The sequence below is a fragment of the Sycon ciliatum genome, unplaced genomic scaffold, assembly GCF_964019385.1.
Source record: "Sycon ciliatum unplaced genomic scaffold, ocSycCili1.1 SCAFFOLD_2251, whole genome shotgun sequence".
Lineage (NCBI taxonomy): Eukaryota > Metazoa > Porifera > Calcarea > Leucosolenida > Sycettidae > Sycon > Sycon ciliatum.
The window spans coordinates 1-16,000 of NW_027045040.1; the positions used below are offsets into that span (position 1 = coordinate 1).

At 47.6% G+C, this 16,000-nt stretch overlaps 2 protein-coding genes across 2 annotated transcripts; one reads left to right on the top strand and one right to left on the bottom strand.

Annotated features, from left to right (window-relative positions):
- Positions 1–386: 386 nt before the first annotated feature.
- On the top strand, positions 387–10,359 carry LOC135830817 (FERM, ARHGEF and pleckstrin domain-containing protein 2-like). Its single transcript, XM_065343026.1, has 8 exons — positions 387–536; positions 2,303–2,391; positions 3,871–3,934; positions 4,335–4,426; positions 8,585–8,653; positions 9,227–9,295; positions 9,633–9,688; positions 10,244–10,359. Exons 1-8 carry the CDS (start codon positions 402–404, stop codon positions 10,342–10,344), a joined length of 675 nt encoding a protein of 224 aa, XP_065199098.1. The 5' UTR covers positions 387–401; the 3' UTR covers positions 10,345–10,359.
- A 674-nt stretch (positions 10,360–11,033) lies between these two features.
- LOC135830818 (uncharacterized protein K02A2.6-like) lies at positions 11,034–15,044 on the bottom strand. The gene has a single exon (XM_065343027.1). The coding sequence runs from the start codon at positions 15,042–15,044 to the stop codon at positions 11,034–11,036; it is 4,011 nt and encodes a 1,336-aa protein (XP_065199099.1).
- Between the last annotated feature and the right edge of the window lie 956 nt (positions 15,045–16,000).

A 16,000-nucleotide genomic window follows, 5' to 3' on the forward strand; every position in this document is an offset into this window, starting at 1 on the left:
CCATCATTGGTGTTGGGCCATGGCGCGCCAGGGCAAAAACTGCGGGTACCTATTTACATGTAAAAGGCTTGGCTCCATGTTGAGTAGAGAAGAAGAAGAAGAAAAAGGAAATGTACTCTGTCACCATGGCTTGGCGTCGATGCAGGCTATCGTTCGCCGGCTCGATTACTCCAACATGGCTAGTCTCCGTTGGATCTGTGGCAAACCAGCTGTCTTCAATGACGAAGCGCAGAGCTTAGGTCGGTGATAACTATCCGGTTGTGAATTACATGTACCAGTTTTACAATTTTTAGTGCAGTTTAGCGCGTGCCCCTTTCCCATTTTATTTTTAAAGCTGCCATATTATTCACTTGGTTTTTCGCTTGTTCTCTTGTTTAGTATTTTCCCCACCTGTGTCAACAATGGTGCTGTCAACGCTCCTACTGTTGTGTGTGTGTTTGCTCTGCAGTGGGTTATTGCCATTCGAAGCTGAGCTCCGTCTCTTGAACATCATCGAAGGTCTCAAAGGATACGGTGTGCGGTCATTCGTATGCACAGTGAGTACCGGGAGGGGGGGGGGGGGGGGGGGGGGGGGGAGAGAGAGAGAGAGAGCACTAAGCATACTGCCATTGCAGGTCACTGGCGTTACTCCAAGCAGCAGCAGCGTAAGGCTAAACCCATGTACTTGTCTGAGGCATTCTGTACACAGGTATCCTGGTATGACACAATGACTAAGGTGTCTGGCTCTGTAGTTCGTAATGCCTCCTCCCCCAGCTCTTGACTAAGTTTCCCCACCTGTTGCAGTAGTCAATGATAAGATATTGGAAATTGAACAATGAGTAATCTTTGTCGGAGCAGTTTAAACTTGTTATACGCTGACAAGTGCTAGACACCAACATAGTCGAATCTGGCCTATAATAGATCTGATTGTACACTGAATGTCAAAGACTGTTGAGGAAGCAATGTAAGATGTGCATACTTGCAAGTGATTAGTTTTCAATCTGGCAGTTTAACCTGATCATGCAGAGTCAGACCGTGTACTGGCCTGGCATGTAGTAATCTTCAAAAACTGACATGAGCAACGACAAAATCACCAGCCTAGTTGCTGAACTGTAGCTGTTAAAGGGGAACTGTCACCAAAACATTTCTTTGTCTTATCTTGTAGTTCTTTGGCTCCTGATCACGATGGTGTTATTCGTTTTTCTCTGCAATGACTGGAAGTGGGTGAAAACTTGAAAAGAAGGTCCCCCAAATTGTCCCGAAGTACCGAGTGACGTCACGCCGGACTTGACCTCCACGCGTACATTCATCGTCAAAACAAAGTCCAGCCCGTGTGCTGGTCGATCGAGCCAACATGTTCGATGTACCTGATGTACGGTGCACGCTTGCCTTCTGAACTCGGACACTCGATGTGTACGTTGTACACAATGAGAACGCCAAAAAGGGACAAAATAAACAAAAGTCGACAACAGTTTGTCGCACTGGTACTTCCTCCACGAAGCTCCAGCTCTTTGTTTTATTTGTGATTACGAAAGAGTGGAAGGATGTTTGTTTGCTGTTAGTGTGACACACATACCTCGTGCTTGAAAATGATGTCGTTGTATCGAAGCCGAAGGTGGCGGTGTTGCCCACCCGGCTCTGAAATGAAAGACGTCGGAGTTTGTCATCTGCATCTTCAGCAACATCGCCAGATGAATCGCCTTCACGTACCTACATTGCGTTCCTTTGGGGCTCGGGTTGGTGGTGTTATCGCCGGCCGGAGGAGTACTGTTTTCTGCATACGCACTCATCATCGTGTTGTTCCTCACACGAAAAGTTCAAAACAACGACGTACTTCCGTGCTCACAAAATAAAACTTAGATCCTCGTGGAAGAAGCCAAAAAGGTGAAAGATCAGCTGCTTTATATTTTGATTTGGCTGTGTAGCTGCACGTGGGTCTCTGCCTCTTTGGCATTCTCCTTCGGTACGACGTACCCATCTGTGTTACAGTTCAAAAGGCACACGTGCACCGTACATTGGAACAGCTAGCTCGATCGACCAGCACACGGGCTGGACTTCGTTTTTGACGACGAATGTACGCATGGAGGTCAAGTCCGGCATGACGTCACTCGGTACTTCGGGACAATTTTGGGCACCTTCTTTTCAAGTTTTCACCCACTTCCAGCCATCGCAGAGAAAAACGGATAACACCATCGTGATCAGGAGCCAAAGAACTACAAGATAAGACAAAGAATTTTTTTGGTGACAGTTCCCCTTTAAGTTTAGTTCATGTGTCCCCGTGTGTTGCTCACTCCTGGAATGTACGTTGGCGTGCTTACTTCAGGATGGCAGAGGACAGTCATTACGTGCGGAAATATCCTATGCAGGCCTGTTGGTACATCAAGCTGATTCCAGTCTTCCACTCCATTCATGGTAGGTAGCCATCGCAGACTTCAGTCCCAGTGTGTGAGTTGGTGTACGCCTTGCTCTTGCCCCCCCCCTCTCTCTCTCTCTCTCTCTTTTTCCAGTTTCATAGCCAGCAATCGCATGTCATCATGTACGTTCAAAATCAACATAATTATGCTAATCGACCTTTTTTCAGCATCACTTTTCAACGAGGACGAAGCAAAGTCGGCCGAACGAAGCCCAGAGGAAGAAAATCACCCTCTCCACTTCACCATCACGATACTGACATAGATACGAGACGAAACAACTAAAAAATCCACAAGAAAACTGTACGGCCATCTTCGCGCTGACTTTGGTCTGAGAATTTCTATCACGATCAAAAATGTACGAGGAGCACTCTAAATAAGCTACAGACGTACCTTTATCACTCTCTACTCCTTTTTCAAGGCACGAAAGTCGACTCTCCACTTTCAAACCAGGAACCAGACATACCAGTGGTCCTTTTCAGCTGCTCCACAAGCGCAGGAAATGTTCACCAAGGGGCGCAGAGCAGCATCCATTCCAGAAAAAAGAGCTAAAATACGAGTGAGACAGCATGCCTGAGTACATGAGTACATGCATGAGTACATGCAGAAAATAGTCAATTTCAGCGGATCTGCTCCAAACAGCAACTTCCTTCGACTAGCTACAAAGATTACACCAAAGGATCAAACAACAACCATTTTCTTCATTTTTTTGGCAGATGGCTTCCTTGTGCTTGGCCCAGCACGCCAAAAATCACACCTCGGAGGAGTACAAATATTACAACTTTCAGATGTCCTCGATTGCATTGCTGGCCATGGCAAGGCTGAGCGGGGTTGTGAGCAGGCTTTCATTTCATCTTTTCTTATTATTTCTGCTTTTCATCTCATTACGAAAAGATCTGCGCATTTTTCTCCATCTGCGCATAAAATCTTGACTGACAACCTGCTTGTTATATCATGCACCTGCTTTCAGGCGTAAAAACCCTGTTGTAGAGGTCTCAGTCCTCATTTGTTAGACTTACCTGTCTCTATAAATGTAACGTACTCTCTTTCAGCAACTCTGCCAGAGCTCTGTAGCAGATCATGGTTGATTAGTGTGGTGTTCTATATCAGTGTCTCAACATCACCATTCACTCCATACCGTAGTATTATGGTACTGTGCAGACGCTGATATGCAGCAACAAGTGACCACAGCATGACGGGAACCAATCTTCACCCTTTGCACGGTGCCTTGATAACAGCAGGCATTATCACAATGGTCTCTTCCTCACAATACGCACATGTATAGCTATACAGGGGAGAAGGATACGTGTGTGTGTGTGTGTGTATGTGTGTGCGTATGTGCATCTGTGTACGCCTGTATGCACGTGCATTTGCATGTATGTACGTATCCTAGTAGCATGTCCAAGCAAAATCTTTTCTCTGGGCCTGATGAAGCCAAGAGAGTGCTGACATGTTCCCATATCCTATCTGATCCCCACAGGCGAACAGTGGTAAAGATCTCACACCGGCGCAAGAAGGTTACGTGCAAGTTTCAAAGAGAAGGAGTAAGTCCGTGTTCATTCTGTGCTCCTCATTCTGGCAACCGTGATGACACAACAACCCACTGTTTGTGTGCTCATTCTGGCAACAGCATGGTACAAAATCCAGCTCTACTAAGGACAAGTTTTTCACCATTTTCAATCAACCATGAGTGCTACTACAGTCAAACCTCTCTGAAACCAACACCACGGGATCAATGGTATTAATTTTGTTCGCAGTACCGGGAGTTCTCCTTATCCATAGTTTATATCCAGTGAATACACAGCGACTTATCCAATGGAGTTATGAACACAAGTTCTAAAGCGAAAGTTTGTCTTGTCGGTGTTCTTCTTAACGAGGCTTCACTGTAGCTGTCAACACTCACTGTTTGTTCTCTGCACTTCAACCTTCCTATTGATTGCTAAGGATGGACCAACGGTGACACAGTTACACTTCCCAACCAAGAGAGCGGCAAAAGAGGCGTGGAAATCCTTTCTAGAGCACCATGATTTCTTCAGGTATGTACCGGTACGCTGTGTTTGGTTAGCTGAGAAACTACTGTGGATTTGAATGTAATCCTGATTCGTAGCACCGTAACAAAAAAATTAACGAAAAAAGTTAACGAATATTCGTAAAATTCAACTCGGATAATGAGCCAGTATTAACCCTTTAAGAGCCACAGGAAAATTTCAAAATTCTGCATTTTTTCGTGTTCCTTGGATCATAGCTTCAGTTCTACTCACTCAATCCTCACAATCTAGGGCTTCCTGGAAAGGTCTCCGCGAGAGGAAGAGAATGAGGTCGATCATGATAGCCAGCACACCGTCTATCCAGCGCTAGATCGCAGCGACAGTACGAAAAATGCCCCAATTGCGTCCAATTGCGTCCCGCTCCAGATATTTCATTTTGCTCGATCGTGGAGTTCCAATTTTTTCGCTGTGTACTCTTGACAATATCAATAGTGAAACCCGTGCAAATTCGAGTAAATCAGCGTGACGAAAAGTCTCAAAATTCTCAATACTAAAGTCGCACTGCGCGCTTTTGAAATTGCCGCGATCGCGGCTCAACTTACGAGTGATTTATCTCAGGAACCGTTGCTCGCAGCGCTTCGCGGATTGTTTCTCCCGACAGGTGAGAGTTTTCTCTTCGCCCTAGATATTTCGATCACTGGATTTGAGCGAGATTGGACTGAGTTACGATCTTTTGAAGTTTTGCATTTGAATGCGTCGTAAACGACGCATTCAAGTATGGGGCGGCTCTTAAAGGGTTAAATGTAAAATAACCGCGGACGAAGAAAAAACATGGGAACTAGTTATGAAGCAACTATCCATGACTGTAACAAGATAATAAGCAGTCAGAACGTGCGATCACAGGGCGCAAAACTGACAGGCTGCTGAGACATTTAACGACCTAAGACCTAGCTCTAACACATCTCCAGTGTGCAAACCAACAGCCTTCCAACTTGGAAGGTTCAAGGTTAGGTAGGACCAAAGAGGGCACACACTGGAGATGTGTTAGAGCTACTTCCTCCGTTAACAAAAACTTCGTGATGGATTTTGATGGATATGAAAACGCTTAGAATAGGTCAAGAACAGTTTGTATCGACTGCAAATCACTGGCCGAAGGTGATTCCGCCTATGTACAGCCTCTTTACGAGAGAAACTGTTGGCGGAATGAGCAGAGAGTTCAGTTAGCGTCGCTTTCGCTTGATTCATGTTTGACCTGCGCCACTGTCGTCATCTGCTCCACGCGAGTCGTCATCTGCTGTACGCGAGTCGTCATCTCTCTCGAGTCGTTGTTCAGCTCGTTTCAGCCTTGCCTCGGCTTCTTTGATCACACTCCGCTTGATGTCGCCGTCGTTCAAGTAAGCTTGCTTTCAAGCTGCGTGATCCGCCGCGATGGCGATTACTCGTTTCCACCAGGGAGTCGTGAAAAATATTTTACGACTCCCTGGTTTCACCTTCGCTCTCCAGAACTCCGCGAAGCGAGGAGCAAAGGCACAGCCAAACTGATTCCATTTTCTCTAATGGATACCGGCACTGAACGGCAGCGGCTAGCAAGTCCAGTCGACTTTCTTTAGCCACGAGACTCGCATCGGACTGCAGACTTCTGAAAGAGTGCATGGTCGTCAGCATTCGAATCTGGGCTTTGCGCAGGTTGAACAAGAACTTGAGTTCAGAATTATTTTCATTGAGCCGTGCGATCGGAGCAGCTCCTCGTTCACTCGCTCATTGTGTGGGCTCGCTGCTCCGTTTTATCGCTCTCTATCACTCTCCAACGTACTCAGTGCTAAAGTGGTAGAGAGGCCAAGCAGCGCAATATCCCCTCGGAGAAGTGGTATTTCAGTTTCGCTCGCCATGACTGTCATCACCTATGTTTCCACAGCGCAACCATCGATTCCGCTTGGCTTGTTGTGAAAGGTAGCTTTCCTTGCATCGTGCCTCTGTCATGGCATGCCAGGGAAGGCCAAGAAAGTGATTGCGACTCATTTCACGGCTGTTTGTGCCCAAATCAGCCCCTCAAAATTCCATCACGAAGTTTTTGTTAACGGAGGAAGTAGGTCTAAGGTCGTTGAATGTCTCAGTAGCCTGTCAGTTTTGTGCCCTGTGATCGCACTTTCTGACTGCTTATTATCTTGTTACAGTCGTGGATAGTTGCTTCGTAACTCGTTCCCATGTGTTTTCTTCTATAATATTCGTAAACCGTGAGGTTGCCCGCAACGTGTCAACTTTTTCGTAGTACGCATTCCAGTACGTGTCAGGTTCACTCTCGCAGTGCCAAGAGTACATGACCCCGTGTTCTAGATCAATCGTGACTTCAATCGGAACAGAAGCATGCAACGCTTGGAAGCTTCATCTTCCAACACCCAAAAAGGAGAAAGTAGTCAAACACAACTTGACTACAACATATCACAACATATCTCTACTTCATCTGCTCCCTGCTTTTGCGTGGGCCCGTCTGAATTTTGCAAACGTTATCTGTACAAGTTAGGCATGGCTGAAGAGTTTGATCAGACGTTGGCAATGTTTCTCTTTGCCTCCGACCAAGGTCTACTGGATAAAGATAAGCTGTTTTTGCTTATCCTTGCGTTGGGGGATGATTGCCAGTTGAAAATCCATAGGAGGAGACTTCCTCCACGTCTTTGCATACAATCTCTGCCAGACGGCGTCTGTATGGTCCGCCGATCGCCTCAACACAACCAGTAGACCATCCACCCATGTCCTTGTGACCCTATTGACACATCTCATAGTCTGAGGCATACGCAAAGCATCGCACTATTTGTGTAATTCCGGCTGGACTCTCTTAGTCACCGAAAGATACCTTTTACACGTCAATTTATACAGCTTAAATTTTAGCTTGTCCTTCACCCCATACATCTAACATGAGAGGATGTGTTTCCATGGATTGGACATGACGTCGATGTGACGTATAAACTTATACCGTATGAGCATCAACACAACACTGCAAATTCATCTAGTCCCCTGCCTGACCATTCGCTACTACCATGTTCCAAAATGCACACGCCACCCCACCAAGGTTGAAGAGTGCAAGCAGCAACAAATCTCGATCTTGAACACCTTTTTGGTGATGCCACCAAACTTGGCTAGGTCGGAGTTCGACAGTTCACCAGCAACTAACTCCATAGCTGGACTTCCTCTCCTAAAGGGGCACTCATGTGACCTGAGTTGTCTCAATATAGCAAGGTCCATAGACAAATCAAAAGATCTCCTTAGGCCAAACTAAAGAAGGTGTGTGGTTCGACTAACATGGACATTTTTTTTACGGGCGGGCGGGCGGATTTTTTTTTTTTTAATATATTTTTTAGTACATGTAAATACACTGTATACCATGGTATACGCGTATCGAGTAGACTCTACTACCAGCACAAGGCAGCAGTCGTACCACTCACTGCACTGCACTGCAGTACAACTACAAGCCAAGTCCAAAAGGAGCCGCCTGCGTCCGCAGACTCACGCCGCACAGCACGTAGACGTGGACGTGTTCAGTCCACGTACGTCAGTCACACGACAGCCCGCCGAAAAAAAGTTACGGTCGGGCTGAAATTGTACGGTCGGTCGGGTGAGTCGAACCACACACCTTCTTTAGTTTGGCCTTACAGGTAAAACACCACCAGGACTGGCATATGCCACCTTGCTGGTGGCGACAGGCGCTGGTGACAGACGCTGGCTCCGGGCTACAGTGGTCAGAAGTAATTGTCTGAGACATGACAACGTCACAAGGAGAAGGCAAAAGAATAAAACTTTCTCCTAAGTAACGTCTTTTTCATAGCTTCGGGAATACTGTAAAAGCCCCCTATATAACAAAGTGCTAAATCTAATGAGTTAACGTGGAGAACTCTGTCATTAAAATAGAAAACGTTACACAGAAATCGATACATATAGTGTTGCTAGTGAGCGTTGACTCGGAGAATGAGTGCGAATCGTTACCTTTGGTACACATAAACCGGTAAATTTTAGGAAATCGTTATAATTATATGCGGCTCGGTAGAATAATGGCTTTTACAGTAAAACAATTATAACACCAGCAGTCCCTAGTATGATAAGAACGTGGACAGAATGTAGTGCATGTGTTTTCTTTGCACGGATTTCACTGACGAAAACGTGTTATTGCATGGCTTGTTTTTTCCTGTGTTGTGCTGTATGGTGTGCACATAGCATGGAGTTGCCCTCTCCTAAGCCAAAGTTCCTGTCCAGTATGCTCAGAGGTTCTACATTTCGCTATAGGTAAGTGATAGGTCATTTCAGTGCGACTGAGTACCGTGATACTATACGATGCCATAGGTACAGATTTAGTAAGCATTCCAATGCTATATACATGTATATGAGTATTTTATACGCTGGCTCGCTGATGACATTTTGTATTTGAAATTACTAGTGGCGTTCACACTCAGGTGGAGCAGATCCGTCCTGTACAGACGTTGTTGTTTGTGCAAGCAGATGGCTGTGGAGGCTCGGTGCACACTATTTTGTCATACCAGTACCCCAGTACTACATGTATGCATTCACTATTTGAAAGTTACTTATTCAACTCCTCCAGATAGCGTATCTCCGGCGGACATTTTCTGGACGTTTTCAATGTCTGTGTCGGCATTGCTCTTCTCAGTTGCCACACACAGAACCTAACCTTACTTTACACCATGACCTGGTTTAACTCCATGCTACAGTAACTGCTGTATTCGGTTTGCCGGTATTGAGATGCTGAAGGCCGCCGCTATGCAGGCCTACAGCAAGTGATTAAGTTCTTTGTATAATTTCTATTTGTTGCGACTGTGTTGACTGTGGCTTGTCCCCTGACAGTGGAAGAACACAGTATCAGATCAAGAGAATGGAAGATTTCGATATACGCCCCAACAAATCTATCAACAGGTGAGGATCTGACTTTGGTCATGACCTTCAGCAAGTATTAAAACTGTTAGCTCCAGTGCTGTTATGCACAAGCACGTGTATCAATTTCTGATCTGTTCAAGCAGTGTGATTTGGCAGTAAATTCGGATATGCTGTCACCCGTGGGCCACGAGCATTGTTACTGGGTCATTGCACCGTATTGTTTAAACTCTTAACTACTAGTTCACTGCACGGACGGCCTTGTTTCCAGCCCAATGTTTCTTGAACCATACAGACCCGCTCCTAGACCTTGCTGCTGACGCATGCTGAACGATCCATTGTGTGCTTCCTGTACTGCCGGATCTGCTGTGTGCTGCAGAATCGGCAGTGTGCGCCGTAGCACTCGCAAGCCACCGCAGCGATCGGCAAGTTCAGGTATTTTAACCATTGTGCACGTCATTGGGGAGCAGGAGTACATAGCTATACAACTGGTTCCAGTCATGCATGACTCACATCATAGTGTTGTGCTTACCAATGCCAGATTCCTCAGCACTCACAATAGCAGGGTGTGACAGGGGGATTGGGAAGAAATTGGTATTGTGCAGACATTGACATTGACGATGGATTGACACTGAGTAAGATACCCTGTGAGCGTGAGTGAGAGAACACTGGAAATGTACAGGGTAGGCTCTGTGACCATGGCAACCTCAGGAACCTAAGAATAGTGCAGCACATAGTCATTACTCTTCCACTGTGGGTAGTTAATGGCCGTGTGTGGACACGCGTATTGAGGTCCACTCTGCGGAATTAGCGCAATGTCGATCATGACTTTCCGAGTACTTCTTTAGCATCCTACAGCCTAGGCCATGGGTTCTACAAAGACCACAGCAGTGAATGTAGTACTAGCAATGCAGGGAAGGTTTATACCCACTTCTGATGATGAACCTGTGCTATCACCGTGTTAATGTGTCTTGTAATGCTTTCATGCAGCAAGCAGTAGGCGCACAGACGTTGCCATAACAGTAGCAAGAAGCCACAGTCTGAGTGGTGTCACGAAAATATCCAGCAATGGAGTCAAGGTGAGTGCATAGTGGTTCCTTGGAAACGTTGCACTCCAGGGAATACTGCTCCTTGTGGCTTGAAGGCTTTGCAGAGGGTGTTTGTGTGTGTGTGTGGGGGGGGGGGGGGGGGGGTGCTAACATCTAACCGTGAGAGCTTGACAGCAGTCGTAATAAAGTGAATGTGTTGAGCCAAGATTTATTTTCACAGACCTACGGTGTATCCATGACGCAGTGTCTGCTGCTATGTATGGGGTAGCATGCTCTATCCACGACACAGTGTCTGCTGCTATGTATGGGGTAGCATGCTCTATCCATGACACAGTGTCTGCTGCAATGTATGGGCTGGCATGCTCTTCCAGGATATGGTAAAGTTAGTAGTTGGGGATTCCTTCGACGCGATACATTCATACAATTGTGTTTGTTACATTCCCACTCACAAGAACACACAGTTGTGGAATGTATTAGGATTATTTACAAAGAGAATAATGGACGTGCAAAGTAACAAGATAGAAAGAAGAACAAACTCAGACACAGAAAGTCTGAACTGGAGTGCGCATGCGCAGAGCATAGCGTGCAAGCAAACATGCGCAGAGCCTAGCGTGCTTACGCGCACATACAAACATAACAATCCTCCCCCTTAAGAAAAGCAATAGTAAAGCGGAGATAATTATGATCAATATTCAAATAACAGCCATAGCGTAAAGGTAGCAGTAAAGCAGTCACATCTCATTAATAAGCCTAGATGGTGACTTCGGTGCACGGGCTGATCGGCGCGGTGCAACAGGGTCTGCAGACGGACTGGGAAGTGCAGACGGTTCGGACTCGTTGGCAGCGTCTGGTACTGACGGCTGCAATGCACTATCGGGTTGAATCAAAACCGGTGTGTCAACATCACTGCGAGGAAGAACAGCATCAGGTGGCGCTGTAGAACGATGACGGAGATGATCTACATGGACATGTCTTTCCTGCTGACCAATGCGAACAATGTACGAGACCGGACCTAGCTTCTGTACAATAACGCCAGGTAGCCACTTAGGCCCGCTGCCGTTGCGAGTGTTCAATACAAGTACAGTGTCCTCCACCACGAAATGACGACCTTGACCTGGCTGTGGCCGTGCTTGACGTTCACGCTGTGCAGCTGCAAAGTTGGGCTTTAAGCGTGCCAACTTGGTGCTCGGTAATTTCCTGAAGAGCAGACTAGCTGGGGACACATTCGTTGATGAATGGGGCGTGTTACGATACATAAACAAGAAACGGTGCATCTGGGTCTTCTCAGACACATCCGAAGGACGGGACTTCAGAGCACGCTTCAACTCCTGGACAATGCGTTCGACTTGTCCGTTACTAGCTGGGTGGTACGGCGGTGTACACTTGTGAACAATACCACTCTCACGGCAGAAACGCTGGAACTGGTGTGATGTAAATTGAGGACCATTGTCACTCACGAGGGTCTTGGGTATACCAAACGTTGCGATAAATGTTACCAAACTGTCAATCGTCTGCTGAGTAGTGGCAGTGGATCCAAGCTTGTATGCGTCGATCCACTTAGAGTATGCATCCACGATGACGAGATACTGCTGGTTGTTGAATTCTGCAAAATCCACATGAACACGCTCAAAAGCTTCTGTAGGGTACACCCATGGGTGGCTGGCATCCTTGCTAGGTGCTTTAGCTAGAGCTTGGCAGTGACTGCATGATGACACTAGAAGCTCAATATCGCGATCAAGGCCAGGCCACCAAACAAAGCTGCGTGCTACTGCCTTCATTCTGACAATGCCAATATGGACAGAATGCATCTCATTTAGCAGCAAACGGCGAAACACTACTGGGATAACGGTACGGCCACCACGAACTACACAGCCCGACTCTATGGTCAGCTCATGACGAATCTTGTAGTATGGTCGCGTAGCCTCGCTGATCTCAGCTGGCCATCCGAACTGTAGGTACTGCAGTACTGGAGCAATCTCACTGTCCTGCTTGCTAGCATCTGCAACATCACTAGCATCAATTGGCAAATCCTCAGTAGGATCATGGGCATGCTCGTTGACAGCACTGACAATTGCACTCTCTTGTGCGGCTGTCAGCTCCATAGGCAGGCGTGACAAGCAATCTGCGACAGCATTGCTACTACCAGAAATGTGCTCAAACACATAATCATACTCGCTAAGAATGACAGCCCAACGCTGTAAACGGGAAACAGCAGTGGCAGATAAACCATACTTCTCACCAAAAATGTGCAGCAATGGCTTATGATCAGAGCATAGAACAAAAGAGCGACCAAACAAATAAATGTGTAAACGCTTAACTGCAAACACAATGGCTAAAGCTTCACGCTCTATCTGCGAATAGTGAGCCTCTGCCTTAGCAAGCGAACGGGAAACATAGCATACAGGCCTACGGCTGCCATCAGCATACTCATGCATGAGACACGCGCCAATGCCGTAAGGCGAAGCATCGCACTCAACGACCACTTTCTCATTCACATCAAAATGAGCTAGCACTGGGGCACTGGTGAGCATACGCTTTACCTGATCGAACACCTTCTCACACTCATCTGTCCAGTTCCACGGAACACCTTTGCGGAGCAAGTTGTTGAGCGGCTTCAGAACACTGGACATGTCGGGTAGAAAGCGGTTGTAGAAGTTGACACAGCCTAGGAATGACTGCAACGCTTGAACATTCTTCGGTGCTGACGCCTTCAGGATAGCCTCGACCTTGTCCTGATTGGGCTCGAGACCGTTCCGGCTGATGCTGTAGCCCAAGTAGCGTACACGATCCACACGGATAGCACACTTCTGCTTGCGAAGACGCACACCACGCTCTGCTAGCCGCGCTAGCACCAACTTGAGTCGCCGGTCGTGCTCTTCGACATCGCACCCAGTGATGAGAATATCATCATAGAAGCAGACGACACCAGGAATGTCGTGCAGAATCTCATCCATTGTCTTCTGCCAAATTGCTGGGGCACTGGACACGCCAAACGGAAGGCGCTGGAATGCGTAGAGACCTCGATGTGTTGTGATGACGCAATACTTCTGACTGCGTTCCGACAGCGGTAGTTGCGCATAAGCTTGGCTAAGATCCAGCTTCGTAAACACTGATCCTCCAGCTATCTGCGACAACAGGTCGTTCGGATTTGGAATCGGGTGAAGCTTGGAATTGATGTGCGGGTTGATCGTGACCTTGAAGTCCGCGCACATGCGAATGTCCCGATTCTGCTTCCTGACAATCACAATAGGTGAGGCCCACTCTGCTGACTTGACGGGCTTGATAATGCCTTCTTGCTCCAGCCTGTCAAGTTCCTTATTGACAGCAGGACGCAAAGCAAATGGCACGGGTCTGGGGTTGCAGCACTTGGGAGTGGCACCGTCGTTCAGGTAGATCTCAGCTTCACGATCACTCACTTTGCCCAGACCATCACGAAATACTTCAGGGTACGCATCCTCTGCTGCTGGCTCACTCGCTGCAGTGGCGTTCACCCGGTTGAACATACTCTGCCAGTCAAGTCTCAACTGTGATAGCCAGTCGCGTCCCAGCAGCGGATGGCTGCCTTCACGTACTACGATGACCCGCGCACGAACATTCTGCGCGCTGTAGCGTACATCAACATCTGCTTCGCCAACAATCGGCAGGACTGAACCATTGTAGGTCTTCAGTCGCACAGAACATTCACGCAAGGCAACATGTGTCCAATGTTGCTCCCATACGTCTTGCGGCACCAAAGTGTACATGGATCCGGTGTCCACCTCCAAATCCAATGGAGTACCGTTGATCTGCACTGTGGTGATTAGCATGTTCGATGTTGGCTTCCCAGCTGACACTTGGCCAACACGAAAACTATCAGACACCTCGTAGTCCGTGACTTCGCGCACATGATGGGCGGCAGTCTGCGACGCTGATCCTGACTTGCAGCACTTAGCGAAATGACCTGTCTTGCCACACTTCCTGCATGCCTGTCCCTTAGCTGGACATGAAGCATCTCCGGATTTGTGTCCCTTGCGACCGCAGCTGTAACAACTGACACGTGTACCAGCAGCTGGGTGGTGTCTGCCTTGGCCCCTGGCCTTGCCCTGGTGCTGGCCTCTCCTGGACGTAACTGCACTGACAGCATGATCACTCGCGGACTCCGATGCTCCAGCTCCAGCAGAAACAGCACGACTAGTCATCATCTGAGACTGTGACTGTGCATCCTCCCAGACGCGACAGAGCTCCAATGCTCGATCGACTGACAACGACGGCTCAGACAATAATTTTTTCTTCAAGTCAACATTCCTCACCGTTGCTACGATTTGGTCTCGGACTGCCTCATTGGTCTGGCGAGTGTTCTCAAAGGAACATAATCTAGCCTGCTGCCGCAAACGGCTGCAGAAATGCGCCGTACTCTCTTCTGCTTGCGGAACCAGCTGGCGAAACACATGCCTTTCGTAGGTAGGGTTTGCTGGGGCTGCGAAATGCGCGTCCAAAATTCGCTTACATTTCAGGTACTCGTTATCATTCGGGGTCCTCTGCTCCTCTGGCAGAGCATCGTCAGGGTCAAGTAGGTCATCAATAATATCTTGAACCTGTGGTCCCGCAAAGTGCAACAGCAATGCTCTTGAGCGCTTCTTGTTCGAAATGTCCTTGCCCACTAAATAATACTCAAAAGACTTCACCCACTTCCGCCAACGGATGGACACCTGGGAAGCTGGGCCTGACGTATCAAAACTCTGAAGACGCTTGTCGTCTTCCATCTTCGTCGCCAATGTTACATTCCCACTCACAAGAACACACAGTTGTGGAATGTATTAGGATTATTTACAAAGAGAATAATGGACGTGCAAAGTAACAAGATAGAAAGAAGAACAAACTCAGACACAGAAAGTCTGAACTGGAGTGCGCATGCGCAGAGCATAGCGTGCAAGCAAACATGCGCAGAGCCTAGCGTGCTTACGCGCACATACAAACATAACATGCGCAGAGCATAGCGTGCAAGCAAACATGCGCAGAGCCTAGCGTGCTTACGCGCACATACAAACATAACAGTGTTGGATATCTTAGAAGAGTATGTCCAGTAGGGTGAAGCAAACTGTATACATTGTATTGCCACCGGCATTACCATTGAAGGAGAGCCTGTACACAATCACATGTAAACGGTGGGGTTGAAGTGGACGAGGAAATCAGCACCAATGATCGGATAGCTGACGTCGGCGCGCCGCGCCGCCCAGGGGGTCGGATTCAGTTGCCAGCACTGTACTTTCGTACGTACATCGATCTTCATCGAATAAGAACGAAACGGCTGTGTTCGCGAAAAATAAGAATGGACCCTCCCCCCAACCCGCCCGCTCTTCGGCGCCCGACAGTACTGTAGCTAACATCAACGGGTGTTGTAATGTGTATTGGAACTACACCATATACAAATAACTTTACTACACATCGCCATAGCTGGTTGGGGAAACACTTCGGTGACGTAGGTAATATCGTATGCATGAGAGTCAGGTGAATATAGTGTTTGTGATGAATAAAGCAGGATGTGACAGTACGACGTGTACGTGCAAACAAAGGGTGATGTCATAATGCGAGAGCAGCAGAGATGCTACGCTACCAAGTATTGCCCATACCATGATGCACCCCATTGCTCATCATCATGCCCATACCATGATGCACCCCATTGCTCATCATCATCCTGGCGTTGGTCTACGTTTGCCTG

Coding starts and splice junctions, on each gene's coding strand:
- LOC135830817 (XM_065343026.1), top strand. CDS start 402: ATGGTGCTGTCAACGCTCCTACTGTTGTGTGTGTGTTTGCTCTGCAGT. Junction 2,392..3,870: donor AGTCTTCCACTCCATTCATG/GTAGGTAGCCAT, acceptor TGATCCCCACAG/GCGAACAGTGGTAAAGATCT. Junction 9,296..9,632: donor CCCAACAAATCTATCAACAG/GTGAGGATCTGA, acceptor TGTGTGCTGCAG/AATCGGCAGTGTGCGCCGTA.
- LOC135830818 (XM_065343027.1), bottom strand. CDS start 15,044: ATGGAAGACGACAAGCGTCTTCAGAGTTTTGATACGTCAGGCCCAGCT.